The sequence below is a fragment of the Myotis brandtii genome, unplaced genomic scaffold, assembly GCF_000412655.1.
Source record: "Myotis brandtii unplaced genomic scaffold, ASM41265v1 scaffold82, whole genome shotgun sequence".
NCBI lineage: Eukaryota > Metazoa > Chordata > Mammalia > Chiroptera > Vespertilionidae > Myotis > Myotis brandtii.
Genome location: NW_005371324.1, coordinates 1,432,839 through 1,452,226, shown reverse-complemented (window position 1 = coordinate 1,452,226; position 19,388 = coordinate 1,432,839). Strand labels below are relative to the sequence as shown.

Here is a 19,388-nt window from a genome sequence, read left to right as displayed (position 1 = left end):
ATCGATCAGCTGCCTCCTGCACACTCCCCACTGGGGATGTGCCCGCAACCAAGGTACATGCCCTTGACCAGAATCGAACCCGGGACCCTTGAGTCTGCAGGCCGATGCTCTATCCACTGAGCCAAACCGGTTAGGGCAATTAATTCCTTTTTAATGTGCACGAATTTCGTGCACAGGGCTACTAATATATATATAATTATATATATTAGTATATATAATTGGGACACAATTCCTGCCTCAAGTAACTCCCATTATGATAGGGGAGATAATACAATTTGACAGCTGAAGTATTAGCAGCGTAAACAAAGTACTAGGGAAGTAGACAGCAGAGGTAAAGGCATAGGTAAAAAAATGCTTTCAGTGTCTATGACCACGCTGATTCAACCTCAATTGATCCAAAGAGAAGAAATAAGATATATGTAATTTATGTTTTACCTCTCTGGGAATCTATACTACCACAAGATAAAGACATTTAAAGTGCCATAGGTTAAACAGAATGCCACATGAATCATTACTAATCTGAAGCTCTTGCTTACACGAGGCTAGAACAAGGGATACAGGATGCCCACCATTGCATGATTTGGCTTTTTACTGATATTCTTCATGTCTTATTCAAATCATGACAAAGGTTTAAGCAGAGGAATACAATCAAGAATTCAAATAAATACAAACACACTTGGGGAACAGATTCATCAGTTGTCTTTTTATGAGGTATTACATCTCAGTAACTTTGCAACAATCATCTTTTGTAAACACATTACATAATGTCATATTTATAAATCAGGAATTATTTGGATTTCAAGTCTCCTAAAATGTCAAAAGAATTGTACTCTGTAATTTTCTATTGTCATCCTACTTTTGTAAATTTTTTAAATGTCCAAAGATATTTTAATCTTTACTCAGTTGGAAATCAGCTGGTTATACCTATGGAATATTGTCATTATTTAGTTGAATTGTTAGCATTTCACAGAAAGCAAAATCATGCTGATAAATTAAATAAACTTAAAGAGCTAGTGAAAATAAATGTTGTTTCCATAAAATAATGTACTTTAAAAATTAACATATCAAAATCTCATGTTTAAAATGCACATGTGCAAGACATTAATCATTTTCATGTAAAGCTTATTAATGCAGTCCATTTATATTAAAGTCAAACTTGTGTAAATGCACATATATACAGTACACATTGAGGGATATTTTTTGAAATAGTCACCATTAATGACTACAATGAAGTCAGTACCTCTGTATTTATTTACATAACCTTTTACAGAAAGTGGTACATCAACACCATAAACCAGGCAGATCCCTAGGGATATAATATTACTCTGTGATTTCACACCAGTTTACAATAAGTAACTGAAATGTGTTCTGTAAGTTATTTCTTTTACTATCGGCACATTTCACCCACTGCCAAGCCACAAATGTTCTAAGATGACTTATTCAATGCACAAACTAAAAAGCAATTATATTTCTATAAGAGAATCTCGGGTGATTTTTTTTAAGCCTCTTGTAACCCAAAAGAACTCCCTGCACAGGTTTTTATGAACTGCCATACTCTCAAACATGACTAACACAGAGAGAGTGGGCTAAGCTGTTAGTCTCTTCAATGACTACATCCTTTAGCTGCCTTATGTTTTGTTAGGGACATCCAAGTTAAATGTGTCATGTCTCATATTATCCAAGATGTAACACAGCTGAGGGAAAATGCTAAGATTAAACACAAAATGTACTGCATTTCACACAACCAAATTCTGAACCTTCTGCAGACGTACGCAAGATGCTTCAAGGCATAGAAATATTCATTGGCATAGTTACCATCAATTAGTCACTCACATTTTTATTAATTATGATATTCCAGGGTCTTAAGAAACAATCATAAATGTACTTCAAATAATGTCAGACACAATAATAATTCTGAACAGGTTGTCTAATTACACAGCTCATTCCAAATTCTAGCAGCCCCCCAAATCTCTGTGAACAATCACCACATGCCATGGGCGTTCATATAGCCTTCTTAAAATGCTCATATTATTTGGCTTCCCTTTATTTTTTTAGAATTTCTTGACTCCTTTCCCTCTATTTTTCTTCAAACATTCATCCAATGTAGTTTCATATATTTTTAATTTCAATATCCTTTTTAATTCAATAAATGAGTTCCTAATATAGACATAGAAACTTTTGATTTATCACAAATGATCTGGTGACCTTCGTTTCATATTTTGTTTAACTTTTGGCCAGACTTTTATTATTGAACACTTTATAGATGTTATGTTCTGGGCAAAATGCTGACAAATGGTGAGATAAACAATCCCTAGCTTGAGGAAACCTATTGTTTAGTGCAGTGGTTCTCAACCTTCCTAATGCCGTGACCCTTTAATACAGTTCCTCATGTTGTGGTGACCCCCAACCATAAAATTATTTTCGTTGCTACTTCATAACTGTAATTTTGCTACTGTTATGAATCGTAATGTAAATATCTGATATGCGGGATGTATTTTCATTGTTACAAATTGAGCATAATTAAAGTATAGTGATTAATCACAAAAACAATATGTAATTATATATGTGTTTTCTGATGGTCTTAGGCGACCCCTGTGAAAGGGTCGTTTGACCCCCAAAGGGGTCGCGACCCACAGGTTGGCGATCCACAGGTTGAGAACCGCTGGTTTAGTGGGAGATAGCTACGTCCTGTCCTTTGTTACAGAAGGAACTCATTCCCACTCTTGTATGTCACTTTGGGAACTTCTTCATAGATTTTAAGCCCCTGAAGGGTAACAGTTTCTCCATCTTATCAATAACCCTATCTCTACTTTGGCAGTTGGAATTTTTTCTTCTATCTCTGTGCTTAAATTTTTGACTAGCTGATAAGACATTTCAATAAAATCAAATTTGCCAATCGTTTTGATATTCACACCCTTGTTTTTCACATCCATCACAAGGAATCTCTATTTTGCTGGCACGCTAATAATAAGCTAATTAAGTACTATAAAATGTAAATGATTGATAAAATGTAATTCAGGGTATTTTTAAATGCATATTGAATAATCATCTTAAACAGATTAAATTTCTGTTCAAACGCTAATGGAAACTTTCTTATAGCACTCAGGTCTAGGATTCCAAGGATAAGCTAATCACCTCTCAGAACTTATTAACACTGTTACCAAGTGGTTAATTCATTTCATATCATTTTAATTTGTGAAATAAATAATTCAAATGGCTAGTACTGTAACAAAAATATTAACTTGATGAGTGAAATTTATTAAATAACACATTTTGTACTTTAACTCATGTATTTATTATATAAACAGTCAGTTCATCAAATAGCATTATCTTGATAAAAGTATACATTTGTTGCCAGATATCAAAGTATCAAAGTCTGTATTTTCCAATGAAAATAAAACAGAGAATAAATAGATGTAAGTGTTTAATGGCACACAGTAAATGCTGCTTAAGTCTTTATTATTACAAGTGTTACTGGAGTAATTGAGGCAAAATTGTTATCAACCTCACATTATCTTCTCTCTCCTCTCTCTCTCTCTCTCTCCTCTCTCTCTCTCTCTCTCTCTCTCCCCCTCTATCTCTCTATCTCTCTCTGTCTCTCTCTGGCTTTCTCTTCACAGGAAGCTCGTTTGCATTTTTTTATGTGTATTCCTTGAACTTAACTACTTTTTTGACAGCTATGTTTAGCAGCGTCTGAACAGTGTTAAAGTAACCTTGATGAAAGGAGGGAAAAAGTCCCATAAAGTGCTCTGGACTGAGACAGTCACTCCTTGCTTAGAAATGAGCTGTGTTCTAATGTCTTTTAAAACAGCTGCCTGTTTAAGGGTGATTAATAATTTAAAAATTAATAAAGTATTCTCTGGTTGCCCACTGAGTCCCCAGCTTTCACTTTTAGTGTGTTCATGTTAGAGGTTTTGCAAAGCAAAAATTTTTAACATATTTGGGAAAAGGCTAATAATATTAGATGTTAAACCATTCACATACTGTAGGAAAATAAAGACTTTTACCAGGGGTGGTAAAAGAGAGACTAAATAGTGGTATGATCTGCTATTGCCAATGATGTCTAACAGAATATGCATCGATTTGTTACAAATTTTTGGCTTTACCAATTTTTTTTAACTTATCAAGTGATATCTGACAATTTTAAAAAGTTTAAATATCTTTGCTTTCAAAATGCTCTTACTTGTGATTGATAGGAAAAAGGACACCCTTGCATTATTGTTAGGCTCCAAGTTCAGTAATAGGCTTTTTTTTTCTTTTCTTAGAAAGTGTTTAATCCTGTTAATGCATTGGTTGCTTTTGAAATTTGTAAAGAAATATAGGAAGACCTTGACATCTTGCAAACCTGAACATAGTTTTTGGAAAAAATACTTTGTCCCAAAGGGAATGCTCATTTATCTTTTATCTTTAAGCTTAAAATATACAAACCAAAAAACACTTCGCAGCTTTCTGAACTAAATTACTTTGAGTTTTAAAAATATATATATCTTTTAAGAACATACATGAAATTGAATTTGCAGCTTTGTTTGAAATTTTTAAAAATCATATAGAAAAAAAAATGAGGCAATGTGACTTAGAAACCTCCCAGACACATACCTGAATATATAGAAACATCTGTGAAATACATAAAAACTAATGAATTATGTTTGGTTTTTTTCCATTTCTAACCTTATTTAATAAAAGCTAGTCTAGTCTTCTATTTAAAACAGCAAGTGAAGCAGATTCACATTTCCTGGGACATAACACACCTTGATAACATTTAAGCTCTTCAAGAGCTTCCATTTCCCAAAGAGCTGTGAAGCCAAAGTCTTCATTCTTATAAAAGAACTACAAGAGTAAACTATGAATGCAGTATCTATTCTTCAATAGTATTTTTATCCTCCAAAATATATTCGTGCTATAAAACTTCTAAATCAATTATTGTACTTCAACAATTAACAAATGATTATCCAGCCTTATTCGTTCTTCTTTCTAATAGATGGCCTTAACAGAGCTACCAGAATATCACTGAGATATTTTTTTAAGTGCAGAATTAGTCCCCAAAAGAGAGAAAATGTAAACACAACCTGCTATTACATCAGTGAGAGGTATTTTAACGTTAGTGTAACAGGTGCAGTTCCCGTTTTAACTGTTACTCCTTGCTAGAAACTCGTAATATCTCTTCAGTCACCATCAGTTAGAATCCAAGTCTGTGGCCTGCTTATCAACACTAAGATTCTGTGGGGTAACTGTAATTTGTACACTGTTGAGTGTCAGTCTAATCCTCGATGCATTGAGTGTTTGCACATTAAACTCATCCCACAGTTACTCAGACTTCAGCTATGTAAATTATTGAACTAAACCCCTTCCTCTAATGGCATCAGCTGCTGTCCTCATTCCAGCTCTCTCTTCCTCTGTGTAGTCTTTGTCTTCCTAAAGACCTATTTTCTACCAATGCCTAAAACTACTCTGACCACTAACATTAAAGGAAAAGCAACCCTTTCTCCCAGAAGACAAGACTACAGCTCCACAGTTACTCTTAAATGAGAAAAAATATTTTTCTACTTTTTAAAAAAAGTCTATGTTTTTAGCAGAAAAAACAAATTGTGTGGGGTGGGGGGGTCGGGGGGAGAGCAGAAGGGAAGGGTGAGGGAAAGCACAGAGATGTCCATTTGGAAAACTGTGAGCCCCCAGGAGACCCAAGCAGGCAATTGTGTTGGGCGGGGGGGTCGGGGGGAGAGCAGAAGGGAAGGGTGAGGGAAAGCACAGAGATGACCATTTGGAAAACTGTGAGCCCCCAGGAGACCCTAGCAGGCACTCCTTCTACTTCCCTTCTAGTCTTTCAAAGTAAATGTCACTTTTAAGCTACTGAACAGGATCAAAAAGACCACAGACTCTTGGGACTGGCCATAAGAAGCCTTTAAATTTTTTATGTTCAATATGTGTCAGTCATTTGAGAATAAAATATAACCGGCCAGTTGAAAACAACTGGATCACCTTCTAATTTACTGAAACCTTAGGAGTAAAATGTTATATGTGGATTTTGATCATAATAAAAAAACACAACCATATGAGAAATCATGTATATACATAAATAATTTCTTTAGTATTTAGTATTTATAGAGTAAGATTCTAAAACGAATATTTAATTCCCAAACAGTCTTTCTCTGACCCCATTTATCAACTGGGAAAATATATCTTGATATTGATGAATTATAAGCAATAGTACTAATATACCAACTATTATTGAAACATATATTAACTAATTGAAAAGTAAATGAAAGCACTTTTTTTCCTGTAGACATTAAATCAAGGGTGGACTTGATAAAAGAACAGCTTAACAAGTAAAATATTTACTAAAACCAAGATTTTTCTCTCCACTTTTCTGAATACTAGAGTGTTCATTTTTATTTAGAATGATTAAGCAGCGCATCTTTATGTTTAAACTGTAAGCAAAAACAAACATTGAACTCAATTAGCCCTATACAGTATCCCCCCTTATCTGCAGTTTCATTTTGCCATGATTTCAGTTACCTGCAGTCAACCACTCCTAGTCAAAAAGGTCAGAAAATATTAAGCAGAAAGTTCCAGAAATAAGCAATTCATAAGTTTTAAATTGCATGTTTCTCTAACTAACATAATGGAATCTCACGCTGTCCCATTCCATCCCACCCAACACATGAATTATTCTCCTGTCCACTATATCCACACTGTATACACCACCCATCTGTCATTCACTTTGTAGCTATTTCAGTTATCAGATAGTTAAGAGAGAGAGAGAGAGAGAGAGAGAGAGAGAGACAGAGAGGAGAAAGGGAGAAATAGAGACCATACTCACATACTTTTATTACAGTACTAGAGGCCTGGTGCACGAAATTCATGCATGGGTAGGATCCCTAGGCCTGGCTGGCAATCAGGGCCGATTGGGGCCTTCCAGCTGCCAGCCAGGGCCTTCCTTCCCTGGCTGCCAGCTGCTGGTGGGGCCTTCCTTCATTTCACACCGCCCCCTGGTGGTCAGCACACGTCACAGCAGGAGATCAACTCCAGGTCTCCCGGTCAAACTCCCGAGAGGACACTTTGCATATTAACCTTTTATATATATAGATAGATAGATAGGTAGATATTGTTATAATTGTTCCATTTTATGAATAGTATTATTAATATCTCACTGTGTCTCATTTATAAATTTAATTTTATCACAGGTATGTATATATACATAGAAAAACATAGTCTATATAGGGTTTGGTAGTATCCACTGTTTCAGGTATCCACTAGGGATTTTGGAACATATCCCCCTCAGATAGGGGGAAACTACTGTTCCTATTTCAATTCACAATAATTTTCTCAACTTTCTTGGAATAAAAATAAAATAATTTTAAAAGTAAAGATAAATTTATTGCAATGCTTATTACATTTTGCAGATAATTTTTGTTGGAACATATTAAAATGATACTGAATTTGTTTTTTCTATTTGCCCATGATAGAGAAAATTGAGAACATTTATCAAGGTTTGGGGCAATGCACTTTAAGATATCCCTAGTATTTAGCATGATCAGGTTTAGTTGCATGATTCTCAGTTAATAGTTATCTTTATGTCCACGTATGTGTCCTCATGAAAATTTAGGAAAAATTCCCAGTCTGCAGACTTTATCAGTATATAAAGTTATTGCTGTATGAAGCTCCATAGCATCCCAATTCATTTAATAAAAGAACATACAGTAATGTTTAGTCATTCTCATTATAGCAGAACATCCTTACAATACTATATTCAGGAAACCAAAGAACACTCCTACAAATTATAATGAAAACCTAAGCAATATGCACAGGGGATATGAGTTTGCCTGCATCAGCACCAGGTATGTAAGTAAGGAGTTCTGTATAGTATCATTTTAGTCCATCCTTTTCCTGTATTAAAACTTTATCATACACGTTTTCCATTTAAAATGACCAAGAATTATTAAAGTGTAGTAACTGTTTCATGAGTCTCCTTTTCTTCTTTTTGAGCAAACACAGTAATATTGACTATGACTGCCATCAATAATATACTGCAACTTGATCCATCCAATAATGTTGTCACTAACAGCCAACTTTGATAAAATAACATCAAGCAAAAGGACTACTTGCCCCATGAAATATATCCTTACCCCTGAGCTGAAGAATTGCTTCTGATGATCTTGACACTGTTTGATTAATGAAACATTATACAAGGCCACTGTTCTTATAGAATAGTCTACATTGCCCGTATAGATAAGAATTGATTCGATGAGACTGAGTGTAAATACAAAGATTATAGTAATTATTTTGTAATCTATATATAATTGTTATAAATCTAGAGTGTCAAAATAGGCTACTGGGGTTGGAAATATTAGGGCATCTATACATAAAATCAATGCACCTTTCTAATGGAGCATTCATTTTCCAGGTCACCATCCCTGCTCACACCCGTGTACTGGTTCATACATTTCAAAGACCTAGCAAGTTATTTTATCTTCACAAAAATTATATGAGCTTGCTAAGCCAGTACGATTGCCCCATTTTTCAAATGATGAGTCAGAGAAATGCCTTACCTAGAATTTGAATATCTTCTTTCCAATCCATTCCCCTGACGTTACATCACACTACTTGTAAAGGCCCATGTCTATAAAATGGTAAACTTTGTTTTTTGTTGGCAAACAAAACTATCATCATAGTTTTTATTCCATGTAGTGTTCCTAAAGTAAAAATGGCTTACTTCTGCATCAGAAATTGGCTCTAAAAGCACACACACACACATGCACAGAACCTAAGATTTTACTTATAGTTAAGCAGCCTAAACAAGTATACAGGCCTAAATCAGTATAAGAGCTTTCTACACAATACCATGTAATTCTGGGCTTCTATATCGCTATTCCACTGAAAGTAGATTTTTATAATAATCTCCCTAGCAAATTTAAATTGGATTTCAGTACTTGAGCCTTGGTGTCTAAAAATGATAAAAGTACTGTTTTTGAGATTAGAAGCAAAAGAGGTCAGCCTCCTGTATTTCTCTACTCCTGACATGAGTCTGACTTCTGGTTTCCCTGTTTTAGGCTTAGCTCTAGCGAAGCACAAGTCATGCCCGCCTAGGAAAGCTTTTGTGCATATCACAACAGCATTAGTCACTGCTGACACGGCCATCACTCTTGCTCTTCCCAGTATTTCTTTCACTCTTTTGCTGATGCCAATATGAAAAATAGTGCTGGCACAGCCTTAAAGTCACTCAAAATCCTCTTTTATTTATATTGCTAACTTATTCTTAAAATTTTGTTTTGCAAAGAAGATTTAATGATATATTGAGGAGCAATTTATTTAAGAGTTTCAGCTTATAGGCTTTTTAAATTGAGTCTATTGAGGTATTCTACAAACTAAATAAAGACAGCTACTAAAAAGCAATCAAAGACCAGAAGTGTGTGTAATCTTTATAATTGAACATAAACAGGCATCATAAGAAGACCTGTTCCTCCTCCCCATTGCCTAATTAATTGTGGTGGAGTTTAATCTTCCATTTCTTAGTTTGATAGGGTGACCCTTCTGTGTCACTGGACTTGTGTCATCATTAATTGCCATTTCTTAATTACAAAATTTAGATTTACAAAAAATAAAATCTTATATTTTACCACCCCATGATTTTTATACTTCCAGTGCATGCTCTGTAGTCTGTTAAGAACAAAGTCTGAACCCAGCCAGGGTGGCTCAGTGGTTGGGCATCAACCTATGAAACAGGAGGTCACAGTCCAATTCCCAGTCAGGGCACTTGCCCATTTTGCTGGCTCAATCCCCAGTGTGGGGCGTGCAGGAGGCAGCTGATCAATGATTCTCACTCATCATTGATGTCTCTGTCTCTCTCCCTCTCCCTTCTTTTCTGAAATCAATAAAAATATATATCTTTAAAAAAAGAACAAAGTGTCAGATGTGCTCATTTTCAATACTTTTTACAAAAATGTTCTCCAGAACGCCTACATATATAACTTAACTGATAAAAATGATGAAGGAGCTCTAGCCGGTTTGGCTCAGTGGATAGAGCGTTGACCTGCAGACAGAAGGGTCCCAGGTTCGATTCTGGTCAAGGGCACATGCCCTGGTTGAGGGCTCAATCCCCAATAGGGGGCGAGCAGGAGGCAGCCAATCAATGATTATCTTTCATTATTGATGTTTCTATTTCTCTCTCCCTCTCCCTTCCTCTCTTAAATCAATAAAAAAATATTTTTAAAAAATTATGAAGGAATATTAAAAAATTATTCAAAGAAAAAATCCAGTCTAAGGACATAGGAACTTAAGATATATTGCTATGATGAAACCAATAAAAGCTGTCAGTTTTTATGCCATGTATAATTCTTCTGATGACTTTTTAATCCAAGGGGTATTTTTCATAATGATTAATAGGAAGGATTTTATGTGGGCAGGGGAGGGGGAGGAGCTTACCTATATGCATAACATGTCATTTGTAATAAGTACATGTTTTAATATTAAAGCACAATGAAATTATAACTCAGTAATAATCCACAGCATAATGAAAATTAAATTTTAAAGAAAGTTGGCAGAAAGTCATCTAAAACCAAAAGATACTTTTGGAAATGTTTCAATATCTTTATACATTAAGTTTCAATTTTACATTTGTGAAAGGATACTTAAATAATTAATATTACATAGTATTGGTGATTTTTCTTTGAAGTTCTTTAAAGGCATTTTAAATTAATTTAAAACCATGATACAACAGTTCAATTAAGATTTTTAAAACTATATCACAAATACATACATACCTAGATACATAAGGCTCAGTAAAATTATCTCATAGTTTATACAAATTAACCATGTTGCCTTTATAAAATATGGAGAAAACTGCATGAAGCTAATTAAAACATATCATTATTGTATATACCATTGTACCATTTTTTTCTATGAGATATGTCAGATCACATGCTTTACTCAGCAGACCTGGTTGAATTTATGGTAAAGAAGTTATATCATGACTTACAGACATCTTCATATTTCACCTTGATTTACATATTCTTCAAATCATGCTTGTAATCATGACAGATAATTAGAAAATCACTTATTATAAATAATTTACACATCAAAAAGAGTGATCCTATATAATAAAAGGGTAATATGCAAATAGACTGAATGGCAGAACAACCGAACAACCAATCAAAGAGTAATATGCAAATGATATGTTAGGGCTGCTCAACTGCTCGCTATGACGTGCACTGACCACCAGGGGGCAGGTGCTCCAACTGGTAGGTTAGCTTGCTGCTGGGGTCGGCCAATGAGGACTGAGCGAGATGGGCCGGACATGCCCTGGAGCCCTCCCATGGTCCCTCCCCAGCCCAATCGTGCATCGGTGGGGTCCCTCAGGCTGGCTTGCACCCTCTTGCAATCCAGGACCCCTCGGGGGATGTCAGAGAGCGGTTTCAGCCCAATCCCACAGGCCACTCCCCTGGGGAGGTAACCAGAAGCAGGGCTCATGGCTGGTGAGCACTGCTACGGCAGCACGAGCCTCTCCAGATTGGCACTATTTGGGCACGAGCCTGCGGCAGGCACAGTGGGACTGGGATGAGGGGGAGCGGCAGGTAGGAGGTGCAGGCTGTGTTGGACTGTGGTGAGTTTTGGCCCAATCCCTACAGGCCACCCAGAGGGTGCACCAGGCCTCTAGTATAAAATAAATACACAGGGATGGACAAAAGTAGGATTGCAGTTGTTCATATGGAAAAATATATAATACAAGAGTAAATAATAATACAACAATAAACTCTGTGTTTCACTTACTCACAACTGCAAACCAACTTTTTCTCACCCCTGTATATTATCACCTAAGCTGTTTCATAGGTAAAATTTGACCTTCTGCAACTTTTACAAACACTCACAAAATTTGAGTTCCAAACAACATACATTCTTGGTTCCATTTAATCATAACATAGTCACTGATGATTAATGGAAGCTTACAGAAAATGAATAGTTTACATTGAAAGATGTATAAAAATCACACCCTCTCTCCACTTTTTTTCCCCCCTAGAGTGCTCACTGCTTAAGGGACAATGAATCCCACTTCAGGTTCACATATGCAGGTATGTTCCTAGAGTAGGGTGTAATGTGCACAACTTTTCATAAACTTAATCACCTTTTATTAATTCATTTATTCCTAAAGTACATCTACAACAGTAATACATCAACAACTTTAGCTTATTTCTGTGTTTCATCACATTGAAAACATATTAAGTCCTCATTTTTCTATATATTGAAATGTTCTATACACTTAAAATATTACTTATTAATTACTGTTACATTGTCTGTTTAAAGGATAGTTTGTCTTTGTCATAAAATACTGCAATAAACCTAAACATTTATATTTAGAAAAGTTGTAGCATTTTGAAATCAACATATAACCAACCAAATTCTGTGTAGTTCGAATAACTAAGAGATAACTGTTTGGGAATACCAATTTAATGTAAAAAATTACAAATTTAAAATTACAAAATAAAAATTTGAAATTTTGGTTATTATTGGGCATCTTGATTAGACATCTAATTTTTTCCATGCATCAGTAAGTAATTTAAGTTACCTTTAATGATTTTAGAAAAAAAAAGCCCAGTATAGCAGCAATCTCTCACTGGGAGTTGTAAACAATTAAAGAAAAGTAACTTACCATGTTCCAGCCAGGGTAGAGGTAGTCTGTACCAACAAATTCAAAGTAGTGAGCAAAACCTTCCTTCAGCCACACATCTTCCCACCACACAGGAGTCACGAGGTCACCAAACCACTGCATTGGCAAAATGAATGGGTATCAGATAAAATCAAATCTATACTTAAAATGAAATGTATTCAACTATGATTATCATAACTGGAATTCATTCTTCAATTGATTTGGGGATCTTAAAATGTGTTGTGGTAAGACTATTGATTTATTTGACTACTTGGATAAGACTAGTTGTTTTTTTATATAAATGCATTCAGAGAAGAACAGAAATAAAATACTCAAAGAACACATACACACACACACACACACACATTTAAACTTTAAGAAAGGACTCAGGAGGGAAAAACCGGTCACAGTTGTCTTCAAATATTTGAAGACCTAGAATGTAGAAGAGGGGAAGTCTTGTGTCTTATGGTCCTACAAGGAACAAACCAAGACTAATGGATGAAAATTAGGATTGATAGATGCGGGAGACCCTCCAACAGACTGAGATGGCCAAGGATGGCAAACACTTCCCCGAGAGGCAGTGAGCGACATCACAGGAAGTACTGAAGCATCGCCTTCCAGAGGCACAAGCAATTCAGAGAAAACAGCAGCTGACCGAAGGGGCAAAGGGCTTTTAAGATGCCCTCCCCTGACTCTCTCCAAGGTTCTATAATGAAGGGTTGGGCCAAAGAAATAGCTAAGATCCTTTCAAAAAAAAAAAAAAAAGGCATCATGATTAGCTCATGATGCCTTACTCTGAAGCCATTGTTTAAGTTCAGCAAAAGTTTAAAAGAATTCTTTTTCATTAAAGAAAAAATACATTATATTCCAGGAGCCATCCTAAAGACGAGATTCAGTGATGAATTTGATCATGCAGCCGACACTTTATTGTGGCGGCAGGGGGAACGAGGTGAGCTAGAAAATAAAAAATAAGTAAGCAAATGACCAGCATAATCTCAAATCCTGATAAAGTGTGATAGGAATGGGGGAGGCATTGTTTTAGATTGTAAAAGCAAGAACTTTCTAAGCAGGTGACATTTCAGCTCAGACTTTAATGATAGGAAGGAGCCAGCTATGAGAAAGCCTTGGGCAATAGGATGCTATACAGATCTAAGCAACCCTGAATGTGAACACTCTAAGTGGGAATGAGTTATTTAAGAAATAGGAGGAAATGGTGGACAAGTATCAAATCATGTACAGACAGCTTCAGGAGCTACGATAAAGGGCTTGGTGACTGAGCGTTTCAGTATTAAAACTAATGAACAAAATAAACTGGCAAACAATATAGAATCAGAGACATGGATGCATGGAACAGACTGACAGCTGGCAAAGGGGAGGGATGTGGGAGGGGGACTGGATGAAAGAAGGTGAAGAGATTAGCCAAAGAACATATATGCATAGCCCATAGACACAGACAATGGGTGGTGATGGCCAGAGGGAGGAGGGGCGGGGGCTGGATGGATATCTGTAATAGTGTCAAAAATAAAATTTAAAAATAAATAATATTAATTGACAAAAAATAAAGTATCACGTAAGATCTCTAAACTTAAATACAAATAAGAGGAAACCCTGAATATGTTGATTACCACAGCATAAATGACATTGAAAAATATTTGTATTCATGATCAAAATGCAGGTTTCTGCTTTAAATTGAAAGCCTGCCTTAAGAACTGTGACAATGTGTCACAGAGGAGTTCTAAGCAGAGGAGGCATGTGATCTGTATTAATCTGAGGAATAGCAGGTACAAGAGCAAGACAGAAAGTGGGGGAAATGGTTAGAACAAGAACTTCAGAGGGGCTGGAGGTTTTTTAATAGAGAGGATAGTTCTTTGGAAACAGCAAAAAAGGATAAAGGCAAGAGAGTATTTACTCTTCCTCCGCCCAGGCCCTCAGATACACAAAAAGTGAGGGAGCCGTCTCGGGCCAGTCAGGTCCACCTCATAGGCTGGAGGGAAGGAAACATTCAGAAAATAAGACGAAGCTACAGGGAGTTTGCTTCAGCAGCAGTAGAGGCAAATCATAGTAATAACAGTTGTTTCATTGAGCATGTACTATGTGACTACCAGTATTCTAAGTGCTTTTCTTGGGAAAACTTCTTGAGTCCTCTCAATAATCCTAAAGTGGAAATACTATTACCGGCCCATTTTACACAGGAAACGGAGGCACAGAAGAGTTAAGAAACTGGCAGCTCCTAAGTGCCATGGTTGAGATGACAGATTCTTCAATTGGGAAGTCAGAGCCGCAAGGTCTGGGGGTTGTCAGGGAGGGCTGGAGAGTGACCTCACTAAGGGAGGGGTAGACTGGTCTGAAGATGAGACCCTGGTGACGAGGGTGAACTGCGAGGCTGTGATGAAGGTTAACAAGTTTGTTCCATGATGCCCCTTGCCCTGACTGACACCAGAAGAAGGTTTTGAATGAGCGCCAACTGGACCTGGAAGTTTGGCGCCTCTGAGCGAAGCTCTTCCCTCAGCTCCCTGTGGATGGAGAGGAGCCACAGGTGAGCCGGCCCGCTCCCTGGGCACCTTTCACAGGCAGCCTGTGTAGGCAGAGCAGATTAATAACTGCAGGCAGGCCCTGCACCTCTGCCCTGCGTGGGGAGAATGCTCATATGTATGTGTTTCTGTGATGTTTTGCTGTGACTCGTTTGGAGGTAATAGTCACTTACTAGGATTTCTTAAGCACTTACTACCCATCAGGCTCTGTGCTGAGTACTTGACATATATTATTCCTTCAATAAACACCAATCTTATGATATAAAAGAAAAACAATTACAACAAATAGGTGGGAAGAGAGGGGAATGTAGAAAATAATTTGGTAATGATAGTGCAAATTGTTATATATTTCTCCCAGCAACTGGTACATTCCTTCCTACTAAGTAGCCTGGCACTAACTACCAGGCTATAACAAGGAAATAACTTGGAATAAAGAACAAATTAAATCAGTCCTAGGAACAATGATGACATTACCAATGTGCCCTTATTTTGACAGAACTGTACAAGTAACTTGTGTCTAGGAATGTCCAAAAAGAAAACTGCTTTTGTTTCAAAAAAGTGTATTTTGAGCTGGAAACCCTTCTCATTAGTGCAGGAGAGGAGGCCTGTTATCTCTGCCACGGATTCCTTTCCGTCTCTGAGGCAGGGAACACATGTCCAACCCGGCCAGCGTGACAGGTACAGACGTCCTACAGGCTCACTGCAAAAGGCTGACATTTAGGTAAGTGGTCATGTGGCCTGGACCCATTTATCATTAAGTCAGTATCCATGTACTAGCATTTAGCAGCTCACCTTCTTTAACTGACAGCATTTTTCATATCACTCTTTCTTAAGCTTGGCTAGCTTTTTAAAAAGGGTTTGGGGTTTCTAAAAAGCTGAAGTCCTAGGTATGACATTTCTGGTGTTTTCACTTAAGAATTATTTGTAGTTACTGGTAACCAGGACCGGTATTGCTTTCTATGAGCGTGAATGTTTATTTTCAGGGTTTTTTTTTACCCTCTCCCTAGAATCAAGATTTAAATAAGCATTGCAAAACCTCTGTAATACTTCCCACTCATTGTAAGAAAGCGCATGAAATCAAAATGAAATTAATTTTATCTTAGCTTCCCTACAAAGTTGGCTAATTTCCATATGAATTTCTACACATGCCCGGACAAAAAAAATCTCAATCATTGGAGAACAAAGAGTCTCTGGTGGAGTTAGTGAGAGACTTCCGAAGTGTCTGTGTGATGGGAAAACGGGAGTACCAAATTGATTTCAGGAAAAGCAAATTTTGACACGTGCACAAAACTCAGCCGCATCTTGCAGCAATGCAATAAATCATCGCCCTCGCTGCACTTACCATATATGCACACTAATAATCACAAGAAAAAAAGCGAGGTTGACAAGGAGTAGTGACTGGTTTGGGTCTCAAAAGAGGCAGTGCCGTCCCACGCTGCCAACAAGCTGAATGACAGTTGCTTATTCACTGTGATCAGTGTGTTTGCCTTTGTTTATGCTGTCACCTGAGAAAAGCGACATATCTTCTAGAAAGAACTGCACCGTGCTCTCTCTGTAATTAAAGCTTAATTGGGAGGATAACATCTTCGGTCCTAATCGAAGTATCTGAAATCATTCTATATTCTCAATCATGGGCAGTGATACTTACACCTGATCCTTTTTCTCATACCTGGTGACATATCTCATGAACAATGACCATGGTGACATCCAGCAAATAAGAAATAGATGACACACTGGGATCCAGCAGTATTCTCTGTTCCACAAAAATACTGAGTCCCCAGTTCTCCATAGCAGCATACGGATGCTTAGGCACAGCTAAAAGATCTAGAAATAGAATAAAACAATTCCAAAGGCTTTAACAAATATACCAGATTCGAAAGTCATAGCCTAAAAAAAGTCAAGAAATCCTAATTAGAAGGAATACTTGCTCTTTCTTAGGAATGTTTCCCCCGAAATTAAACTACCTGCCATTTCTACATGACAGCAGAAATATAGGCTATCACTGTCCACACAGGCCACGTCCATTCATCACAGTTCATTTTCAGACCCAATGCAGTCAGAGGCTGGAAGTATCAGCACCATTATTGATGGGCCCATCCTGGTAAATTTCAAAGAGTCAAGGAAACCAAATGCAGCAGGAATCCACAGAGTCAGAAGACATAGTGCCTTCGACTGAAAATATATTCAGTTCAATGCAGTGAGTACCGTACTCTTATTTTTACCTTGATGTTTTTTAAAAGAAAACATGTTCTATCGGATTAAAAATGCGATGTCATTTTTCTAAATTCTTAAATTCTAATTTATTTTTTGAGTTCCATTAAGAATAAAAAAAATGTTACATGCAAATATAGAGAAAACTATGATAGTGAAGATAGTGGCAAAAGGACAGTTGAAGGAACATGCAAGCTTTGGTTCTGGTTCTGCCTCCACCATTAACTAGAGATAAGACATCAGGAAAGTACTTACTTTCCTGAGACCACAATTCCTTCACCTATAAAACAAGGTTATTGGCTTTCATTATCTTGAAAATCCCTTCCAACTCCAAAAATCTATGATTAGGTGATTCTAAGATTTGTGCTTATTTTAAAAGGTTATGGAGGTATTATAAACTTCTGTTAGGGTGACAATAAGTTCATGTTTTGATATATTCCCCCCAATCCAAACACATAGTGATGATAAATAAAATATTAAAAAGGAAAACTAAAAAATATCTGCAGGCTTGAAAATGAACCCCTCCATGGACCAGAAATGGTGCAAAAATGCAAGTAGTGATTGGGTGGGAAGCCCTATGCCTGCTGGGTTCTGGCTCCGGGAGTAGGCAGTGGCAGCTGGGACTTGGTTCCAGCAGGATGTGCCTCAGCCAAAGAGACTTAAGCCCAGTGCTTGATGCCGGGGTTGAGGTAGGGCATGCATGCTCATGCGAAGAGCTGCAAATAGCTGGTGCTCACTGTTTCCTGAGGAAGGCAGCAAGTGGAAGAGCAGGGATTCAAACCCAGGCAGTCTGGCTCAGTGCCTTGCTCTTAATCACAATGACGTAACATTTATAGTTTCTGGCCCAGAAGTTATACTTCCTAATATAAACAAACCCTGGAATGCCAAGAAAAAAAATGGTACAAAAATGTTACTGCACTATTTCTGTAAGAGTGAAAATGGAAAACTAAATGCCATTCATGAAGATAAGGAGCAAGGGGACTGTGAAATAGAGAGAGTATAAAGGAATGCTATACAGCAATTGACATGAATGATCTCGCCAACAGATGCTAACACTATGTGTACCAACATGGATAATCTGAAAAACATAATGTTGAGGGAATAATTAAGATATAAAATGACCCTTACCATATATTACTTTAAAACAAGTAGAATAATACCATGTACTGGTATTGCCGGTGAATACTCACACATGCACACAAATACCAAGACAGATGGTAATGGTATATTGCACATACAATCACACACATATTCTAATGATAAATACCAAATTCAGAATCATGATTGCTTCATGGAAGACAGAAGGAAAAAGGGATGAGAGGCTATCTTTTAGGTTCCTGAATGCAATTTCAACTTGGAAGCTGGGAAGGGGTTGAACACATCACCAACAAGCAATTCCTGGGCGTCAGCTGAGTGTCCGAGAATTCAACTCAATCTACCTATCTACCTGAGGACAGACTCAGATTCCACAGGTTAAGGGCTTAGTCCTACAAGACTTCCCCCCAGCACACACCCAGGTTTACCTGTACTTCTGACAGATGCTATACATCAGAGGCTCCTAATGATACCATTCTAATTAACTAGTCTACACTAATAAAAGAGAAACATGGTAATTAGCGTACGACCGCTACCCTTTTCATTGGCTAATCAGTGAGTATATGCAAATTAACTGTCAGCCAAGATGGTGGTTAATTTGTATATACCGGCTCTGAGCGAAGACTGAAGACAACGTGGAAGCCAAGGGCTATAGAAGGGAGCAAAGTAGAGGCTGCCAACACAGTAAAGGAGCCAAGGCTGCAGAGGCAGGAGGCGGGAGGGGAAACCCAGCCACAGCGGCTGGGAGTGGGAGGGGAAACCAGGCAGCAGCGGCTCGGGGCGGGTTGGGAAAACCCACCAAGATGGAGCGGCTGGGGGCGAGTTGGGAAATCCCACCAAGATGGAGCAGCTGGGGGCGGGTTGGGAAATCCCAGCAGCAGTGGCTGGGGGCAGGTTGGACAAACCCACCAAGA

At 37.4% G+C, this 19,388-nt stretch overlaps 1 protein-coding gene across 1 annotated transcript in view; it reads right to left on the bottom strand.

Annotated features, from left to right (window-relative positions):
• Positions 1 to 19,388, bottom strand: part of TRHDE (thyrotropin-releasing hormone degrading enzyme) — a gene marked incomplete at its 5' end in the record, with an annotated part of 386,382 nt that overhangs the window by 170,817 nt on the left and 196,177 nt on the right. Inside the window, 2 exons of the mRNA XM_005884164.2 lie at positions 12,641 to 12,754; positions 16,838 to 16,992. Coding sequence (XP_005884226.1) covers positions 12,641 to 12,754; positions 16,838 to 16,992 — 269 coding nt within the window. The remainder of the gene's footprint in view (positions 1 to 12,640; positions 12,755 to 16,837; positions 16,993 to 19,388) is intronic.